Below are 18,410 nucleotides of genomic sequence, written 5' to 3'. Positions count from 1 at the left end.
AATAGGATGAATGTAACTGAAATACATGGGTTCTAAAATGTATAGCCTCTGCCTATTAGAGTGAATTCTCTTACAATGGTAGTTCTCAAACTTTATGCTTGCATCAGAATCCTATAGCAGGCATTTTTTAAAAATATATATATTTTATTGATTTTTTTACAGAGAGGAAGGGAGAGGGGTAGAGAGTTAGAAACATTAATGAGAGAGAATCATCGATCAGCTGCCTCCTTCCTTCCTCTTCCTTCCTCTCTGAAATCTAAAAAGAAATATACTTTTTTTTTTTTTTAAAGGGGGGTTTTCTTTACAAATATATTCAGAATATTTGCCCAAAGTTAATCTATCTTCCTGAATTTTAAGGACTTCAAATGACAAATATTTAATATATTAAAATTTTAGGGGATTAACATTATTATGCATGTCAATAATAATCTGAGCAGAGCATCCTATATGCCAAGAACTATTCAACATATTTTGTGGTATTTTTCATTCAATTAATTCATAATAAAGCTATGAGACAGGTGTTGTTACCCTCAATTAAAGATGAAGGATCTCTCAGATAGTCAATGACTAATTTTAACTTGAAGAATCTGGTTTTATTGTCCTAATTCTTAGTAATTTTTCAGTATCTATACTAATGAAAGGGTAATATGATAATTAGACTGGGTCAACCAGCCATCTTTCAGATGTCCGATTTCCTTCTGGACAAAACCATGGTAGTGGAGGCCAAGGCAGAGGCAGTTGGGGGCAAACTGGCCATCAGGGAAAAGCAGTTAGGGGAGAGATCAGGCTGGCAGGGCTGCAATTGGGAGTGAGATCAGGCTGGCAGGGGAGGGCAATTGGGGCTGACAGGCCTGCAGGGGAGGGCAGTTAGTGAGATCAGGCAGGCAGGTGAGGACCATTGGGGGCAATCAGGCTGGCAAGAGAGAAAAGTTGGGGGCATTAGTCAAGCAGGCAGGTGAGTGGTTAGGAGCCAGTGGTCCTGGATTATGAGAGGGATGTCTGACTGCCGATGTAGGGTCAGGCAGTCCTGGTTTGGAGAGGGTGAAGGCCTGGTTGAGGGTCACACCTCTCCTGTGCACAAATTCATGCACTGGACCTCTACTTTCTTTATAAGCACATATACGTTTCTATAATTTGATCCAGGAAGAACTTTTGCTCACATCTTTGGATTTTTTTTTTATAGTGAAATTTGAGGTAAGGCAATCAGAAATAACTAGTGTAGTATAGAATTTTTAGTTCAGTGCTTTCTCTGTCTGTAGCCAAGTAGATGGATTCCCAAAAACAAAATTATTTCTAAATTTAATTATTAGAAATCTACCATAATTAATAAGTGCTCATCAATATATAACTGGTTAATAAGTGTGCATTTATATATATGTACAAATGTAACATTATATAGCTACTTTCACCTTAAACATATGTTAGCTATATATTATAGTATGATTTCTTCTTACAAAGAGATTATGAACTACTATAGGGGTTATAGAAATATTCTTATAAAGTACTCATTAAATTAAATGTAGCATTAATTTTATTATAATGCAAAATGATATTTAAGTAATCTGTTTAGTGTGTGGTACTGACTACAAAATATAAACAGAATAGTTATTAATGTCACTGGGTCCTTTATTCTCATATTCTAGTTTAGGGATTTTAAAATGCTAAAATTCTAATTTTAGAGTAATGCAACTTTTCTGTATTAAATGAATTGGATTGCACTGAAATTTTGCCCTTCTGATATTTTTTTGAAATTAACATTTGAGGAAGAAATACTTGAAAAAATTTTAATTAAGAAAACATACCAACATTATTAATTTTCAGATAACAATATATCTATAATAGCCAAAACAATATGAAAAAACTAAATATGATATTGAATGTGACACCCATTTTTTCTCTGAGTTGCTGTTTTATTATTTTCATTGTTATTATTTATTAAGAAGTGATAGTATCTATAGAAGCTTACAATTTCATGTAACTGATTGTTTTCCAAGTATCGGTTTCCGTAAAAGGAAAGTTGCATTTTTTCCCATCTCAGCAATTTTCTACTGATATGCTTCAGAATTTACTTTATATCTTCTAATTTATCATTACAGTTCTCCTGCCAACAAAGACCTAAACTAAGTTTTGAGAAAAATAATGCTTCAATTAAAAAAAAAAAAAAAAGACTTTGTAGTTGTATGAGTGAAAATTAATAACCCAACTTAGAACATTGAAATATTTTTCTCTTAACTATAATAAAACTGAGAGTATAATAGGTCTGGTTTTAACCTGATTTGTACCTGGGAATGAGGAAACAGTTCACCCTTGAAATTATTAACAGGATCAGAGGTATTCGCTGAAATGTCCTCAGGTCTGTTCATGAACTGTTTGGAAAGGAACCCAAATGCCTATGACCACAGTTTCCCTTGAGCAACTTGTTTTAAAATTCAAATACAGACAAATAATTCTCTGCATCTCTTTAAAGGTTTGTTTACTCTACTCAGATGGTACACATACAAATACATCACTTTTAAGTAATTGTTTGGCTGTTTACTTCATAATTTTGACAATTTACAATAATTTTTCATTAGGAAAAAATAACAAAACTGTTTTGGTGACTATTTTTTTGAAAATTCCTACACAATAAATTCAATAAAACATTTAGTTGGATATATATTTTTTAAGAAAGGTAATGCACAGAATAGTAGCAGTCTCTCTTTTACTGAGGAGGTCCTAGTTACCTGGTGTCATCTGCACCTTGAGCAACACTGGTCTCTTGTTCCAAATCTTTCTTTGGGGAGATGCTCTTGGTCAGTATGCGGGAGAGAGAAGGTGAGAGGAAAATTAGTGAGAGTTCACAGTGAGTCATCTTAGGCAACAGTGAGGTTAATGGTAATTATCTTCAGCTCATGCTGGCTTTTTTTTTTTTTTTTTTATTAGTGCGTTTTTGACTCTATGATTTCTATAATTTATTCTTTTCAATAATTTCTATGATAATAAAATAATATATGATAGAACATCTGAAATAGCATCTGTGCTATGTAACAACAAATGGGTCAATATCTGGAGAATGCAGAAAAGAACAAAAGAAGAGAAAAAAAGTTTTCTAATCCTAACATTTAGAGGTAACCATTATTGACATTATTGTGTATTTCAATCTAGTATCTTATTTATCTGGCTGTCTACTGATATGAAAATTGAGATAGTACATATGTAAAATTTGCATACTTCCTTTTGTGTAATAAAACCTCATATTAATAAATATTCTTCAAAACCCTGATTTTGTGACTGCATTATAAGGAATATTATTCATACTCTTATAAACAATGAGTACGTATATGTTGGAACACCATTTCCAATACCTGTCTTAATTTTTTTTAAAGTCTTTGCATCCATGGTCCAGTGTCTCAGTTGGTTGGAACATTACTCCATGCATCAAATGGTTACAGGTTTGATTCCTGTCAAGGTACATACCTAGGGTGCAGGTTCGATGTTTCTCACATCAATGTTTCTCTTTCCCCTTCTCTCTCTAAAACTCAATAAAAACATATACTTGAGTGAGAATTAAAACAAATAATAATAATAAATTATTTGCAAAATTGTTTATCAAAAACTATTTTTTAAATATTATTTTGTAATTATTCATATGATAAATGGATATTTGTATTCCTGTGTTTAATTAATTGTGCTTTTATTTTAATGTAATTTTCTTTAGCCTGCCTTTTAATTTTAGATTAAGCTTTTTCTTAGTCTACTACATTCATGAAACTTTTCTTCTTTAAATTTTTGCAAAATCAAACATGTCAATTATTTATTTTATTTCAAAGAATATGTTTTATTTCTGGGAAAGAAAATTTTATATCTAGTCCAAATATACAGAAGATCCCAATGAAATGTACAAATCCTTTCACTTACATACATAAACAAGTAAAATTAAATGGTGAAACCTATTTAGTTAACTTCAAATCACAAATGCTTGAAGTATTAACACTACCACCAAAGCATTGCTACCAATCTGAGTTAATATCTAAAAGTTGTATATAATTTACCAATATATTGTACCCTTTAAAGTGTGTACAATCCACTTTCATAGAAAGCAGTATTAAAATAAAAATAAAACTACATAGGAATTTATGTTGAAGCAGAATTTAAGAATGGAGAGTGTATAATGGCTATAATATAGACATAAATACAGATACATACATACATGTGGATCGAAGATGACAATGACACTCCCTCCAGTGATAAATCTCAAGGCTGCTTTTTAAAACTTTACCTTTTGAAAGAATTTTAGATTCACAATGGTTAAATGGGTCATTAACCCCCATAAAGGATTAACCAAGAGTAAAACTTGATTCACATGGTTGAAAGTCAATATTGAGTTTATTCATTTATTTAACCATGCATTTAATAATAAGCTGTTTTCGAGCCCCCTGCATTGTGAGGTGCAGTGCCAGTAGCAGGCCTTTAGAACTGAAGGGTTATGAATTAGAACAGATAGCATCTCCAGTTAGAAATCACATATTTTAAGTACAGGATATCTAGTTTATATCTATATAAATGCCTCCAGTTGTTTTCATGGCCTTCTTACCAATGAGTCTGCATTCTCACTGAGACTAATAGAAAAAGTCTTTCCCCTGCTCTTGCTAATGCATTAGGGCTTGAAGCTCTATATCCATGAGGGAAATTCACAGATGGGCTGTCATACCTGTGATTGGCAGTCTAAATGAGCTTTAGGGTGAGACACACAGCACCACCTGCAGAGAGAGAGAATCACATGAAAAATCAGGGGATTATGGCCAGTTGTGCTCATCATTCTCCTTTTTTCTCTGCTTTTAGGCAGAGACTGCAGCCGCTGTCACTCACTCTCATTACCAGGGCTGCTGCTGCCTGGGCTGGGAGTGACGCAGCAGGATATTGCTGTCAGTATTGCCAGCCATCCTTCTGGCAAAGAGAATAATTAAAATATTCTCACTTCAAATGGTATTTTTTTTTTTTTTTTTGGCCCAGTGCTGTAGTGTAAGTGGATCAGAATACAAACTAAATCTATAGTTCTGTGCCATGATAACTGAAGCACCTTTTTTTTGTCATTCAGTTGTTTTTTCTGCCGCTTTATATGGCGCACAACCATGAATATGCATACTAATGTATGGCGTAGTTACATACATATACAGGACAATTTTGTGTGTATTGTTATGTATCAAAGAGAGATAAAAATCCCTGTATATGTGCACTATTGACAAATTGTTCTCAAGCACTTACTAGACATAACATCTCTCAGTTCAAATTAAGTGTAATATATCCTTTTAGCATTTTTAGGGATGAGAGGCAGTAAAATGAGACTGAATTAATATTTACAGAATTTCTCTTTTAGCTTAACATAGTGCTGGTATTTCTATTTTATTGCATTTAATTCTCATGAAAAGTTATTATATAGGGATTATTATTTCTAGATAGTGAATTTCCAGAAATTATATAATTTCCCAGAAGGCAAACAGCTAATATAAGATAGAATTACAATCTCAGCAAGGTTTTTTTCCTCTTTTTAAAATATCTTACTATTTATTGATTTGAGAGAGAGAGAGAGAGAGAGAGAGAGAGAGAGAGAGAGGAGTAAAGAGAGAGAAAGATCGATTTGTTGTTCCAATTATTTATGCTTTCATTAGTTGATTCCTGTATGGGCCTTGACTAGGGATTGAACGCACAACCTTGGTGTATGGGGATAATATTTTAACCAACTGAGCTACTGGACCAGGATTTAGGAGGGTTTTCTTTGATTCCTGAACCTATGCTATTTCAGGTAAAAGTTGTTAAAGTGATGGTTGACCTAACATACACCTAAAAGTATAAGAATGTCATTGTTTCCTTAAGTGAGATTTCTTTAAAATATGAGATGGCTAGTCTTGTTTATTCCAGAGACCTGTAGACATTAAGAAACCTATTTGATATGCCCCTTGGTCCCTCTCCCATTTCCACCCAGTGGTATTAAAATGTAAAATGCCAATGTAATTGTTTCTTTGGTTGGCTTAAGGTTATTTCACTTTTCTAACCTTTCACTTGTTCTGTAAATTTGCAGCAGTGGTAAAATAGTTGTATTTCTCAACCTAGGGCATTTGTATAGAATTCAGAGGTCACAAACTCAAATGCCTATAGCTTTCGGAGCTATGTGGAAAATAGACTGGATGTGAAAGAAAAGACAGTGTTGTAAATTGGAGTCTATAGGTATTGAGATGCATCTTAATATAAACAAACAGCATCAGTCTTAACAAAACACAGCACTTGGACATGAATCAATTCACCCCAAGACTGCACATTTTGCAACACTTAGTGAAAATTAAATGGTGATCCATCCACCAACCTTTCCCATGGAGGCACCACTGGGGTTTTCTAAGTCTCACTCTTCAGAGGGGGGTCCATAAGGGTGGGGGCACTGGTTTGGCCTTGTGACTGGCCAGCATTGTATCTCCTCTCCTCTTTGTGTGCCCTCCTGAAGGTATGTTCTTGGGGAAGGCTTCCCTGCCAGGACAGAGTGATAGAGGAGGACCTTGAGGTCAAAAGTTTTTCATGTGGCTCTTTTGCTTCCTAGAACTCCCCAGCTCACCCATGCTGGGCTGGTGGCCTCACTGTGCATGCACTTGCTTCAGACAAAACTCCAGGCTCTGCTGATCTCATTTCCATCTTTAATTTTGCTTTTGCTGTTTCTCCCTTTTCAGCAGTGCAGTGTGCAGAGATTGGCTTATGAGTTAATGCAGGCCTATGGGTTGTTGCTAGGACAAAAAGGCAGGCTTTGTTTGGGGAGTGGTATTTGTTTTCCAGCTTTCCCTTGGAAACATAAGAGTCTTTCCTTTTTAATCAGGTTCCCCTTTCCCTTCACGTTGAAATCATGGTAAAATTTTCCAATTCATTGGGTAGAACCTAGTGCTAGCTGCCTTTGTCTGTGTGTAAGGAACTCCCTATGAGACTGCTGATGGGGAATCTTCAGCTGAGCACACTCTCATGTGTGACTATCTTCTTACAGGAGGCGATCGAGAACGGATGACAGCAAATCATGAGAGCTACCTCCTCATGGCGAGCACCCAGAATGATATGGAAGACTGGGTGAAGTCCATTCGCCGAGTCATATGGGGACCTTTTGGAGGAGGTGAGTATATTTTTAAGATATGGAAAAATGGAAAAGTAGACCAAACCTGTTCATCCTTTCCTCCAGCTAATATTACTATTAGCTCCTATTTTCAAAAGGATAAATGTTAAAATCAATAGTAAACTATTTTATGTTATGGCTAAACACATATCTAAGTAACTACTGAAAGTTTCATTGAGGCATTATATTTAATAACCAACCTTCCATGAATATCTTGGATTATAAAGAGGGATTCTATTTTTATTCTTTTATTTCACTAACAATAAATAGTTATGAGACTGATACCATCAAAGTAGATTAGCTAAGAACATGTAGATTTGAGGCCAAAAAAAAAAAAAAATTACTAAAAGCTTTAGAAGAGATCCCAACCACCAGATGTTTAATAACATAACAAAGGAATGGCAAAGCTTTGAATGAAGATCTGATGAATATGGGGATAAAAAAAAATGCTTTGTAATCAGGGAAGTGTTTGTGGATTTGATAATAAGTTTGTAAAAAAAATATCTTAATTAATATAGGGTTGAGAGTTTACCATATGAAGAATAACCATATGAAGAATGAACAAAATGATGCTATGAATAGAACTAAAAGAAGGAAGGAAGGGTGACCGAAATGATCTTTGTCTGTGTCAAGGAATATAAAATAGAGCAATATGGACAGGAAAATTATTTAAACATTTAGTAAATGGAACCAATAAAATAAAAACCCCAAAATATTCATCTATAACCGACATGTGTTTCCAAGAATGTACAGACTAATTATTTTATATTGCTGTAGTTTAAACAAATTGTATTAAATAATCCATATTTAGTAAAACAATTGCAGTTTCCATATTTGTTTTGTATTCCCTTACGTATGGTCAGTACCCTGCATTCAGATTTTCCCCCTTAATATAGCAGAGGCTCCTTAGGCTGACTAACCACTTTACATCTTAGAGAAATTTCAAAGGCTTCATTTAAAAATTAAAAAGTTAGGTTCAGGTTAAAATAGTAAAGATTCATTGAAGACATGTTGATATTTTGTCAGATTGGTGATACATATCTGCCAATTGTTTGTTTTTTAGCACTATCTTCTGTTGGGGAGAGCTTGGTTCCTAACCAGGATGACCTTTCACCCCAGTTTGCCTGGCAACAGCCTGGTTTACAACTGTTGTCCCAGGCTAATGATTGATAGTATTACCTTTCACTCTCACAGTGTCTCAATTTGGGTGACAACTTATATGGCCACCCTATTCATATAGTAAAATATCTGGTGAGCAACTATGAAAAACATTCAAAAAGGACTATGGGGCTGAGATCCCTACCCCAGTGCCTTATCAGAGGACTCTGCACATGACTATCCATGTGAAACCCATACTTCACTGCTAGAGGTTTGCTGGTACCTCCAGGGTTATGGGTTTGTGGGGAGCCTGAGGATTTGTCTACCTTCAAAACAGGAGACCCTCTGTTATGAGATTTCTGTGTGTCTTAGTTCAGGAGACTTCTTAATATCTGCTGAAGGAGGTATCTTTGTTGAGGTGAGGGATTATTTCCATCAAGTGTGCTGTTTTCTCCCTTTCCTCTTTTTCTGTCTGGCCTTTTCTCAAGAAAAATGAATGAGAGTCAGCAAGCTTTACCAAATCAGTGACCATAAGAGGCCCTATCAGCCCAAGAGTATCAGAAATGATCCCAATGGGACTGGGCAAAAGCTATAAATGAATATTTAAATTTATGAACCTGGAAGGTATATTCTTGTAGATGATTGGCTTATATACTTTATTCTGTGAATGCTTGATTCAGATTTACTTTTCAAAAGAGACATTTTGGCATAGAGTATTTATCACAGAAACAATGCACCAAAAATAAATCTTCTGTCCTCTTTGTTTAATTGAAGATTATCATAAGATTGCAAAGCAAGCTTTTAAAGCACTCATTCAATTTGCAAGAAATCCTTTGTGATTTACCTAAACATCGGAATTTTTCTGAAGTTAATACAGAGTATAGAACTGAACTAAATCTTAACAGTGATTCCAACTAACACCCATATTCATAGGTCTCAAATGTTTGCATTAGTATCGTCCCCCTACGCTCATTGACTGAATTATATAGAAATATTATAAATTTAAGTTTCAAATAATAAATTTATATAACTGAAAACCCACTTATCTTACATATTAGGGTTTCACTTAACATTTAATTGAAAATAAGTTCCCTACTCACTAAGAATATTTTAGAAACACTGTTTTAGTTCAACCCCATATTTTATGGCTTAGATCAGTAAGACCTAGGGTAGAGGACTAACTTGGCAAGTGGCACTCTGGGAATAACAGAACCAGGGAGAAAATCCAGGTCTCCTGAATTGTGAGCTTCCTCCTGCTTTTATACCCAATAGTGTGATCTCTTACTTCTACTGTAGGAGTAAAAAACAAACAAACCAACAACAAAAACACAATTACAGATCCATGCGTCATTGATAATATATTCTTTACTATATTAAAAACAAAAACATTTTTAAGTGTGATAATTTGAATGAATAAAGTTTATCAAGTCCTTCAAAAATACCTGAATTGACACCATCAAGAAAATGAAAAAAGCCCTGGCTGTTTTGGCTCAGTAGGTAGAGCATCAACCTGCAGACTGAAGAGTCCTAGGTTTGATTCCAGTCAAGGGCACATGCCTAAGTTGTGGGCTGGATCCCCAGTAGGGGGTGTGCAGGAGGTAGCCAATCAATGATTCTCTCTTATCATTGATGTTTCTCTCTCTCTCTCCCTTTTCCTTCCTCTCTGAAATCAATAATAATATACTTTCTAAAAAAGAAAATGGAAAAAGAACCCATAGAATGGCAGTATTTTCAAATTATAAATTGTATCCAAAATGTATAATGAAAATTTATAACTCAATAATTAAGACAAATCAAGTTTCAGACCTAATTTAACTCAATTAAAAATGGACAAAGAATCTTGCCCTAGCCAGTTTGGCTCACTGAATATACCATCGGTCTGGGGACTGAAAGGTCCCGGCTTTGGTTTCAGTCAAGGGCATGTACCTTTGTTGTGGGCACATCTTTGGTGGGGGGTGTGAGGGAGGTAGCTGATGGATGCTTCTCTCTCATCGATATTTCTAACTCTCTATCCTTCTCCCTTCCTCTATGTAAAAAATCAATAAGATATAGTTTTAAAAAAAGAAAAAAATGGACAAAGAATCTAAATACACATTTCTCCAAGGAAAATTATGAATGATCAATAAGAACATGAAAAGATGCTCAATCCAAAGGTGGTATGCAGTTATTAATCATCAGGAAACTGCAAATCTAAACCACCATAGTATACCACTTCACACCCACTAGGATTTGCTAGAATCCAAAAATCCAATAATAAGTATTGGCAAGGATGTGTAAAAATCAAAACCCTCCTACATTGCTGACGGACATGTAAAATCATGCAGCTGCTTTGAAAAAGCCTATCAATTCCTCAATTGATTCAACATAGTTACAATAGGACCCAACATTTTATTTCTCTCAGAAGAAATGGAAACCTATGTCCTTCAGAAAACTTGTACATGAATAATTAGAGCAGCATTATTCCTAATAGCCAAAAAATGAAAACACTCAAATGTTCATCAGCAGACAGTAGATCATTAAAATGTACTAACATCCATGGAATAGATTATTATTCAGCCAGAATGAGGTACTGACACTTGCTATAACATGAAGGAACCTTGAAAACACTATGATGCTAAGTGAAGGAAGCTAGGCACAAAAGAACAAATATCATATTATTCCATTCATGTTAAATATAGAACTGGGAAATCTAAGTATAGAGACAGAAAAGAGATTAGTGGCTGCTTAGGGCTGGGATGGGAGAATAAGGGGGTGGTAGGGGAGAAATAGCCAAAGATGTGGTATCTTTCCTGGGGGTAATGACATTTTCTAAAATTAACTGTGATGATGGTTTCATATGTCTGTGAGCGTATACTAAGAGCCCTCTAATTGTGAACTTTAAATGGGAAAATCTATGACATGTGAATGAAACTCAATAAAGCTCTTTTAAAGGGTTTTGCCATGAATACCTTACATAAGAGAATACATTTCCCCTCTTATCTCTGTATGGAGCCTATGGCCCTTTAATCCTAAATGAAGACTTCTTTGACTTTCAAACTCCTTCCCCCACACCACTCAAAGATTGGTGTCCTCACTGATTAAATGGTGTTTGGAAGGTGACCTGTCTCCCTGGTTTATTGATTTTTGGATACTACCTTTGGATATATATTAAATGTCTGTTACAGAGAGGGCATTTTATTGTCTGTATTGCAGGTTCACAAACTGCATTTTTAAAAAGTTAAAGATTTTTCATGAGGCACCCAAGCTTATCTTTGTTCAGGTTGCATATCCTGTACATGTAAAATATTCCCTCCCTTGCCACTCCAAAAATAGACATTTGATAAAAATCGAGGAGAAGCCTGGGGAGCTTACCTAGCTTTCAATCTCTAGAAATTAAAAGCTGTGAAATGAAAATCATAAAATGTAGAGCTTTCCTTTTTGTTAAATAAGGAAAACGTAGACAATAACTAACCAGATGGGGAAAGAGAAACCAATGGTATGGGTGGTATCTCTTAGCGACCTACCCTGGTAGCAAAGTTTGGAATTGAATGTAGATGCCTCCACTTTGTGAGATTTGCTTGCAATCTCCCAGAAACTGGGATGGCTGTTAACAAGGCCGATGGGCAGGCACATCATTTCTGCCTGACAATCAAATCCCAAAGTTGGGATGTCAAAACATTGATGTAGCTATGGAAAAGTTTAGGGGTGTTGTTTATCTTTGTTGTACACTGGGTTTCTTTTCAATGGTTTTTGAAGCAAGGTATATGGAAATGCCTCACTCAGGGTCTGGGGAGTGAGATCTATGTGATTAGCCTAACTCCGTGGTCGGCAAACTGAGGCTCGTGAGCCACATGCGGCTCTTTGGCCCCTTGAGTGTGGCTTTTCCACAAAATACCACGGCCTGGGCGACTCTATTTTGAAGAAGTGGCTTTAGAAGAAGTTTAAGTTTTAAAAATTTGGCGCTCAAAAGAAATTTCAATCATTGTACTGTTGATACTTGGCTCTGTTGACTAATGAGTTTGCCGACCACTAGCCTAACTTTACCAATAAAACCAGGCTCTTCCTGTATATGTCTGTCTCTTCTGAAAAGAGTGGAGTCAGAGACCCACCAAGGCAGTAAAACTGCTGAATGTGGATAATCCTTATGAGGAATGATTGGCCTGCGGGCCAGCAGGGCTAACTGAGAGGCACTGTGGTCCGGCCTCTGACACAGACCGGTTATGTGGTCTTGGCTAAATGACCCCCACCTTTAGTTCCCTCATTTGTGAAATAAGAAAATTGGACAATACAGTTTTTACTAGGATTCACTCCAGTTCCAGACCTGTGATTCCACAAGCTCTCTCCTGCCAGTGCTGAGGTCAGCAACACGTTTCCTGGGCCAGGGCCCCTCCCGGCCCAGCCCTGCCACTGTCTTGGTCATACTGTGCTGTTCTCTGTGACTTCCTATTTTCCTAGCCACACGCTGAGATACAGAGCCGAGAACAATGTTTGAACCATAGGGCATGAATAACTAAGAATGATCCCTGCAGTGACCAAGTATTCCTACCTGGGCATGGAGTAATGATTTTCTGAAGGGAGTGTCTCATTAGCACTCCTCTCAATTTTGGGGAAAAAGCTCCCGCTGAATGGCTAGGAAGGAGCACAGAGGCCTGGGGGGTCAGCTGGGGTTAAAACACTGGCATTCCAAATCTGCACCTGGAACAGCCAGGTGGGTGAATGATTAACCCAGGAGTCAATGCTCAGTGAGTGGGACCAGAGGGTTGGCAGACCTACGGGCTGGGTGCAGAGGGTGCATACAAGAACAGCCGAGAAAGTTGCAAACAGGATTCGTTTTCAAACCGTAACCAGAGAAATATACTTATATATAAATGTGCATGCATATGAGTGGAGTTGTTCTGTGGTTATACCTGCAGGGTTTTTTTTTTTGTCACTGCATTTAGAATATTTCCTCTTTCACAAATACATACACATCCCATGTTTTGGTGGCTTGAGCATTTAAATCAGCACTCACAAATAGACTGAATGGCAGAGCATGCTTTTTAAAAACCTTGTGTGGGAAGAGAATAGATGCAGGAAGGAAGGGGCAAATGCGTTGCCCACGTGGGGGTGGCTTGGTGCTGTTGGGTTTCTGGAGGGAATGATGCAGCCGGCTGGAAAGGTGCAGCACAGAGGAGAGCCAGGAAGGGAACTCCAAGTCAAAGGAAGAAAAAGGGGTTCACACCCGCGGCGGGGTGGCCCTCCCCCTCCTCCCCGCACACTGTTGTGACTGCACCTGCTGCATGTGACCAGCGGGCAGGAAGGCAGCAGCAGCCCAGCCCTGGTGACGAGGCAGCCGCAGCCCTGCCAGCTCCCGCCCAGCCCAGCTCTCATTGAGAAAAGGGAGCCAGCGGGCGGAGGGGAGAGGCTCCTGCAGAGCTGCCTCCTCAGAGCACCCAAGGAGTCTCCAGGAATCAGCACTTGACTGTTCTGACGTGGCGATTCCCTCCGGAGCCCCCGGAGTTTGAAGAAGAAGGAAGGGAAAGGGGAGGAGAAGCCTGCAGAGAGCGTCCAAGGATGAGGGGGTGCTCTAAAAGGAACAGGGGAGCCCTCTGAACAGAATCCGTCATGCACCAAAGTGCTGCTTTCTGGAGAAGGTGCCATTATTTGCCTTCCCTGTAGCTCGGAGGAAAGGAGCAAGGACAGTCCCGAGGCATTTCTCAGGGTCCTTTTTGTCATTGTGCCTCTGCCCCCTTGCACATGGCTGTTTGCTGACCTTTCCAGAAGGATCTCAGTGCCCCCAGTTCCAGCTGAGAAGACAATCCTTAATAAAAAATTAAAAAAAAAAAAAATCCTGCTCTTTGCTTGGGAGACGCAGCTTGCTTGCTGCGGTTCTTTCTGCTGTGATATTTTGGAATGTCTGCAGAAATTTAAAAAAACAAAGAAAAGAAAAACCCTAAACACTCTCTGGATTAGGCAAGAGAAAAGGAAGTGTGCTTTTTTTTTTTTTTTTTTTTTTTTTTTCTGCCAAAAAGAAGTAAATGAGAGGGGATAACGTACCCCTGTTTCAGGACGTGGAGGATAAAACCTATGAGTTGTAGGAGTCAGCACTTAAAGACTGACAAGTAAACAAACATGAGGAGTGGCTGTGGGGTATCCTCCTGAGGCGGGTCTTAAAGGAAGCTGGGACTGGCTGCACTTCGGGCCTGTAGGATGCCTGAAGACCGGAACATGGGAGGCCGCCCCTCAGGTGCCTTAACATCTTCTCCTTTCATCCCTAAAACTACATACAGAAGAATCAAAAGATGCTTTAGCTTTCGGAAAGGTAGGTAGATGATCTAATGTTCTTTTTTTAAAAGTATGCCTGTATTCTCTGATGCTTTAGGATCGGCTCATGCTCAGATAAAATGGGAGTTTGGAAACCAAGAGATTAGAACTGTGCAGAAGTGATTTGCATGCATCTTTGCTGGTCTAGACCGATTTTTCAAGGTTCAGATTGATCTGTTTATTGCTGCCCGCAGAGAGTCTGGGGAGGTGGGGCTTACAGAATGGTGGGGCTCTAGAGGGACTGACTGACTGAAGGAGAAGTAAACAGGCCGGGCTGACCATCCTGATAGGAGGGGCCACGACCACCTTGGGCTGTTCCCAGACCCCAAACCATGCAGCCATGTTGCTACCCATTGAAATGGGTCCCTCTCACCCCTGATCTGTTCTCCCCTCAAATAGGTTAGGCTCTCACCGCCTGTGCTTGCCTCCCCTCCACAGCCGAGAAAATGTTAATAATCAGGTTACTTGTTGTGACCTTTGCCAGAGGCGTTCAGCCACACTGAATAACACTGATTAGGAATAGAAGTCACCTTGACTTCCCAAAGAGGAAGGGGCCAAAGCTAGGAACTATCAGAAATAAGGGGTGGGGAAACACCACAATTGATGATAGGTAAAAGGAACGCAGACATTTCTGAAGTAATGAATGAAGGGAGAGTTAAAGAGCACAGAGCAGGTAAAAGGAATGTTTCTAGAAAATGATGATGTGTCAAAAGATTTTAACATTTTATTTTGCTTCAAAATGGGAATAATAAAAGGAATGATTATCTAAATTGGAACTAGGTAATTATCATGTTAATGTCCTGTACAGAGAGCTAATTAAATCAGGTGCTGATCTGAGTAACATCCAAGGTCGTTCTTTCACCCTTTTTTCTTTAACCTGCCACCTATTAACCCCCTCTACTTAGTCACCGAGAACAACAACAAAGAGAGAAGTAAGAAAAACCACCTACTTATATAAAGAAAATTATAGTGGGAACTTTTAAAAACTAAACCTTGTTCCTTCTGAGTCCCTTCCAGCAGCTAAGGTCTGGCTGGGATCATTAGCATACGTTATCAGCAAGGAATTCAGGTGTTCATTTTTATTCCTCTCTCATCCATAGCGATAATTGCATGTACAAGTCTCACATTTTAGAGAATGATAGAGATGTCAAGACAGGGTGATAAAGCACAGATTAAGGTTACTGTAAGACTGCAGCACTGAGAGAGAAACAGATAGGGATAGAAATCGAAGACTAGGAACTAATTGCTTACAAGACATTTGAACTTCTAGTTCCCTCACTCCTCAGACAGGAAACCCGGTTGATCTAAATACCAGAGACAGACTGCGTTTCCAGATTATTGCTTTTCATCTGTAACATGAGACGTTCTGGGGTCAATTAATGTATTTTTGAAGCCTAGAGCGAGGTCTTTATTATCTGTATCCCCTTTTCTCCTTTAAAAAGTGGAGTATAGCGGATCTGCAAGCATCCTGGCTTGCAGGGCTGTCCCTTCCGCCTTCTTCCCTTTCTCCTTAAACATCAGCGAGGGGAGGCAGAGCCTGGGCTGGCAAAGGCAGTCACAGGAGTGGGTGCAGCTTCTGTGTCCCACCTCCTGCGGGCTATTTTTAAAGCATTGTCCTTCCCTCTGAGCAAAGTCCCAGTAATCTGAGGAATGCTCAGCATTTGAGTCAAGGATTAACAGATTTTAATTTACAAAACTGTATTCTGGTTTCTGTCAGAAGCATGAAGGAGAGGAGGAGTGGGAAGCATTCTGCTGCTGGAAGTTTTCTTCTTCCCCCCCCCCCCCCCCAGCCAGTCTGTGCACACCAGCCTCCCTCAGCCCACTGGCTGCAGGAGCTCAGGGAGCCGGGACCCAGTGGGGTTCCGGGAGGGACGGGACAGGGTGCAGGCTGCTGGCCTGCTGTCTCCTGCTGCCTAGTCCTTCAGGTCAGCAGCAGCCAGCAGCACGGGCTGTTTAAGGTCTGGCACTGAAAAGAATTAACTTTTCTTGCAGTCCTGGTTTCCCAAACCATGCCACCTTAAGAAGAGAGGCTTCCTTTGTGTTTTGTTTCACCCCCTGGGCCCTCAAATAGCTCAAGAAGTGGGCCTGGTTTCTGAGTTCCTCTCCCAAGCCGCTTGGAGAGCATCTGCTGAAGCCATTTCAGTGAAAGCCAAAGGGATCGGGCAGGAACCATGGCCCAGCGCCCAGACGTAAGAACGGTGACGTGTCTGCTTTCCCTGGTCCACATTCAGGGCATATTCTTTACTGTTGTCCAGGGCAGGCAGACAGAAGAGACTGACAGCTTTGGAAACACCCTCAGAGTGAAGCGTGGCTTTGAGTCCACGTGTTCAGAGCCCTGGGGATATTGGAGCTTGCGTGCTGTGTGAGCCCTAACTGCCTTCTCGGGGTTCCTTTCTCTTCAGAGGCTTCTGTCCTTGTCCTCCTTCTCTGTCTTTGTTTAGGTACTAACACAGGTCACTGAAAAGGTTTCCCAGTGGTTTTATAAATCTAGGAAATTGAAACACCTAATAGGCAGGAAGCTGGGGATGAGGGTGCTCAGTGTTTATGTTCCGGTGAGATAAAGATTACAATGTGTTTTTATTCTCTTGATTTTTTTTTTTTTTTTTTACCTGCTTAAGACTAATATCTAATATTCAAAGCACAACCAGTCTTTTGATTCCCTGGGGGTGGGTAACACTTGGGATCATGAATGTTAGTGTTAATTTCTAGTTGTAATAGGCTGGTTGGTTTAAGGTTATTGTGATCATGGGAAAGACTAAGGTAAATTTTTAACTCTAACTTTAGCTTGTTGTTTTTTGTTTTGTTTTGTTTTGTTTTTGTCCTGAGTTGCTCTGATCTTGGAGATAAAGCATCATTCATTTTCTGGTGCTTTTCTCCCTCCTCCCTTTCCTCCCCCACCCCTCCCCCCCACCCCATACATAACCACTTAGCTTCTTCCTTCTCTGTATGCTTTCAGCTCCATTTCTGCTCCCATCAAGTCAGTCCCCTGTGTCTCTATTGCTTCATGCACACAGCTTACTTTAACCTAAAAGGTGGCTCTTCAAGACAGCACCCACCCTTCCTTCTTTCCATCCCAACATTCTTCACAAATTCCTACAACATACAGTCCATTTGTGTGGAGTTTTTGTTTTTGTGTTAATCCTTACCAGAGGATATTTCTCCCACTGATTTCTAGAGAGAGTGAAAGGAATAAGAAGAGGTGCGGGGAGAGAAACGTCTATGTGAGAGAGATGCATTGATTGGTTGACTCTACCCGAGCTGGGAACTTGGACACTTTGGTCCACAGAACAATCCTTCAAACACTGAGAAAAACAGAAAGGCTTATAGTTCATTTGTCAAGGGCAGGCAGATGAAAGAGACTGACAGCTTTAGAAACACCCTCAGAATGAAATATTCCTAAGCAGCACTGTCAACAGCATTCCACAGCTGAACATTTTCTTGACTACTGGTTGCCTCTAAAGGAAGTCCTACCTGTTTCATATAATTATCAGACCTTATAGCCAATTCCAACTATTCCTTATGAATAAACCCCAATTCCCCAGACTGCCCACTCTTTCTCCCTAAACACATCTCCTATAGCACCTCTTTGCTTTTGTTCACTGAGTCCTCTCTGCTACGATGATCTCTCTACTCTGCCGTCTATCCAGACTTTTCAAGAAAATGCTGGCTGTTGTTTAGTTATCCATTATATTATTTTTTGCATTATGTTATAATGATACTTTTCTTTATTGTTGACACTATTACAGATATCCCCATTACCCCCTCACTTTGCCCACCTCCACCCCCAAACGTGCCCCTCCCTTCCCACCCCTCTGGCAATCACCTCACTATTATCTGTGTCCATGGGCTAAGCATACATGTTCTTTGGCTAATGCCTTCACCTTCTTTCATCCAGTCTTCCCCATCT

General features: G+C 39.1%; 1 protein-coding gene across 4 annotated transcripts in view; it reads left to right on the top strand.

The window, feature by feature from the left end:
• ARHGAP24 (Rho GTPase activating protein 24) overlaps positions 1-18,410 on the top strand; it is a 430,260-nt gene that overhangs the window by 371,490 nt on the left and 40,360 nt on the right. For all 4 annotated transcript variants that reach the window (XM_084881950.1, XM_084881952.1, XM_084881951.1 and 1 more), the window contains one exon: positions 7,001-7,123. In XM_084881950.1, the coding sequence (XP_084738076.1) occupies positions 7,001-7,123 (123 nt within the window). The remainder of the gene's footprint in view (positions 1-7,000; positions 7,124-18,410) is intronic.

This window comes from Pipistrellus hanaki (genome assembly GCF_964339955.1).
Source record: "Pipistrellus hanaki genome assembly, chromosome: 1".
NCBI lineage: Eukaryota > Metazoa > Chordata > Mammalia > Chiroptera > Vespertilionidae > Pipistrellus > Pipistrellus hanaki.
The sequence above is the reverse complement of the archived record's forward strand: the minus strand, read 5'-3'. Positions and strand labels throughout refer to the sequence as shown.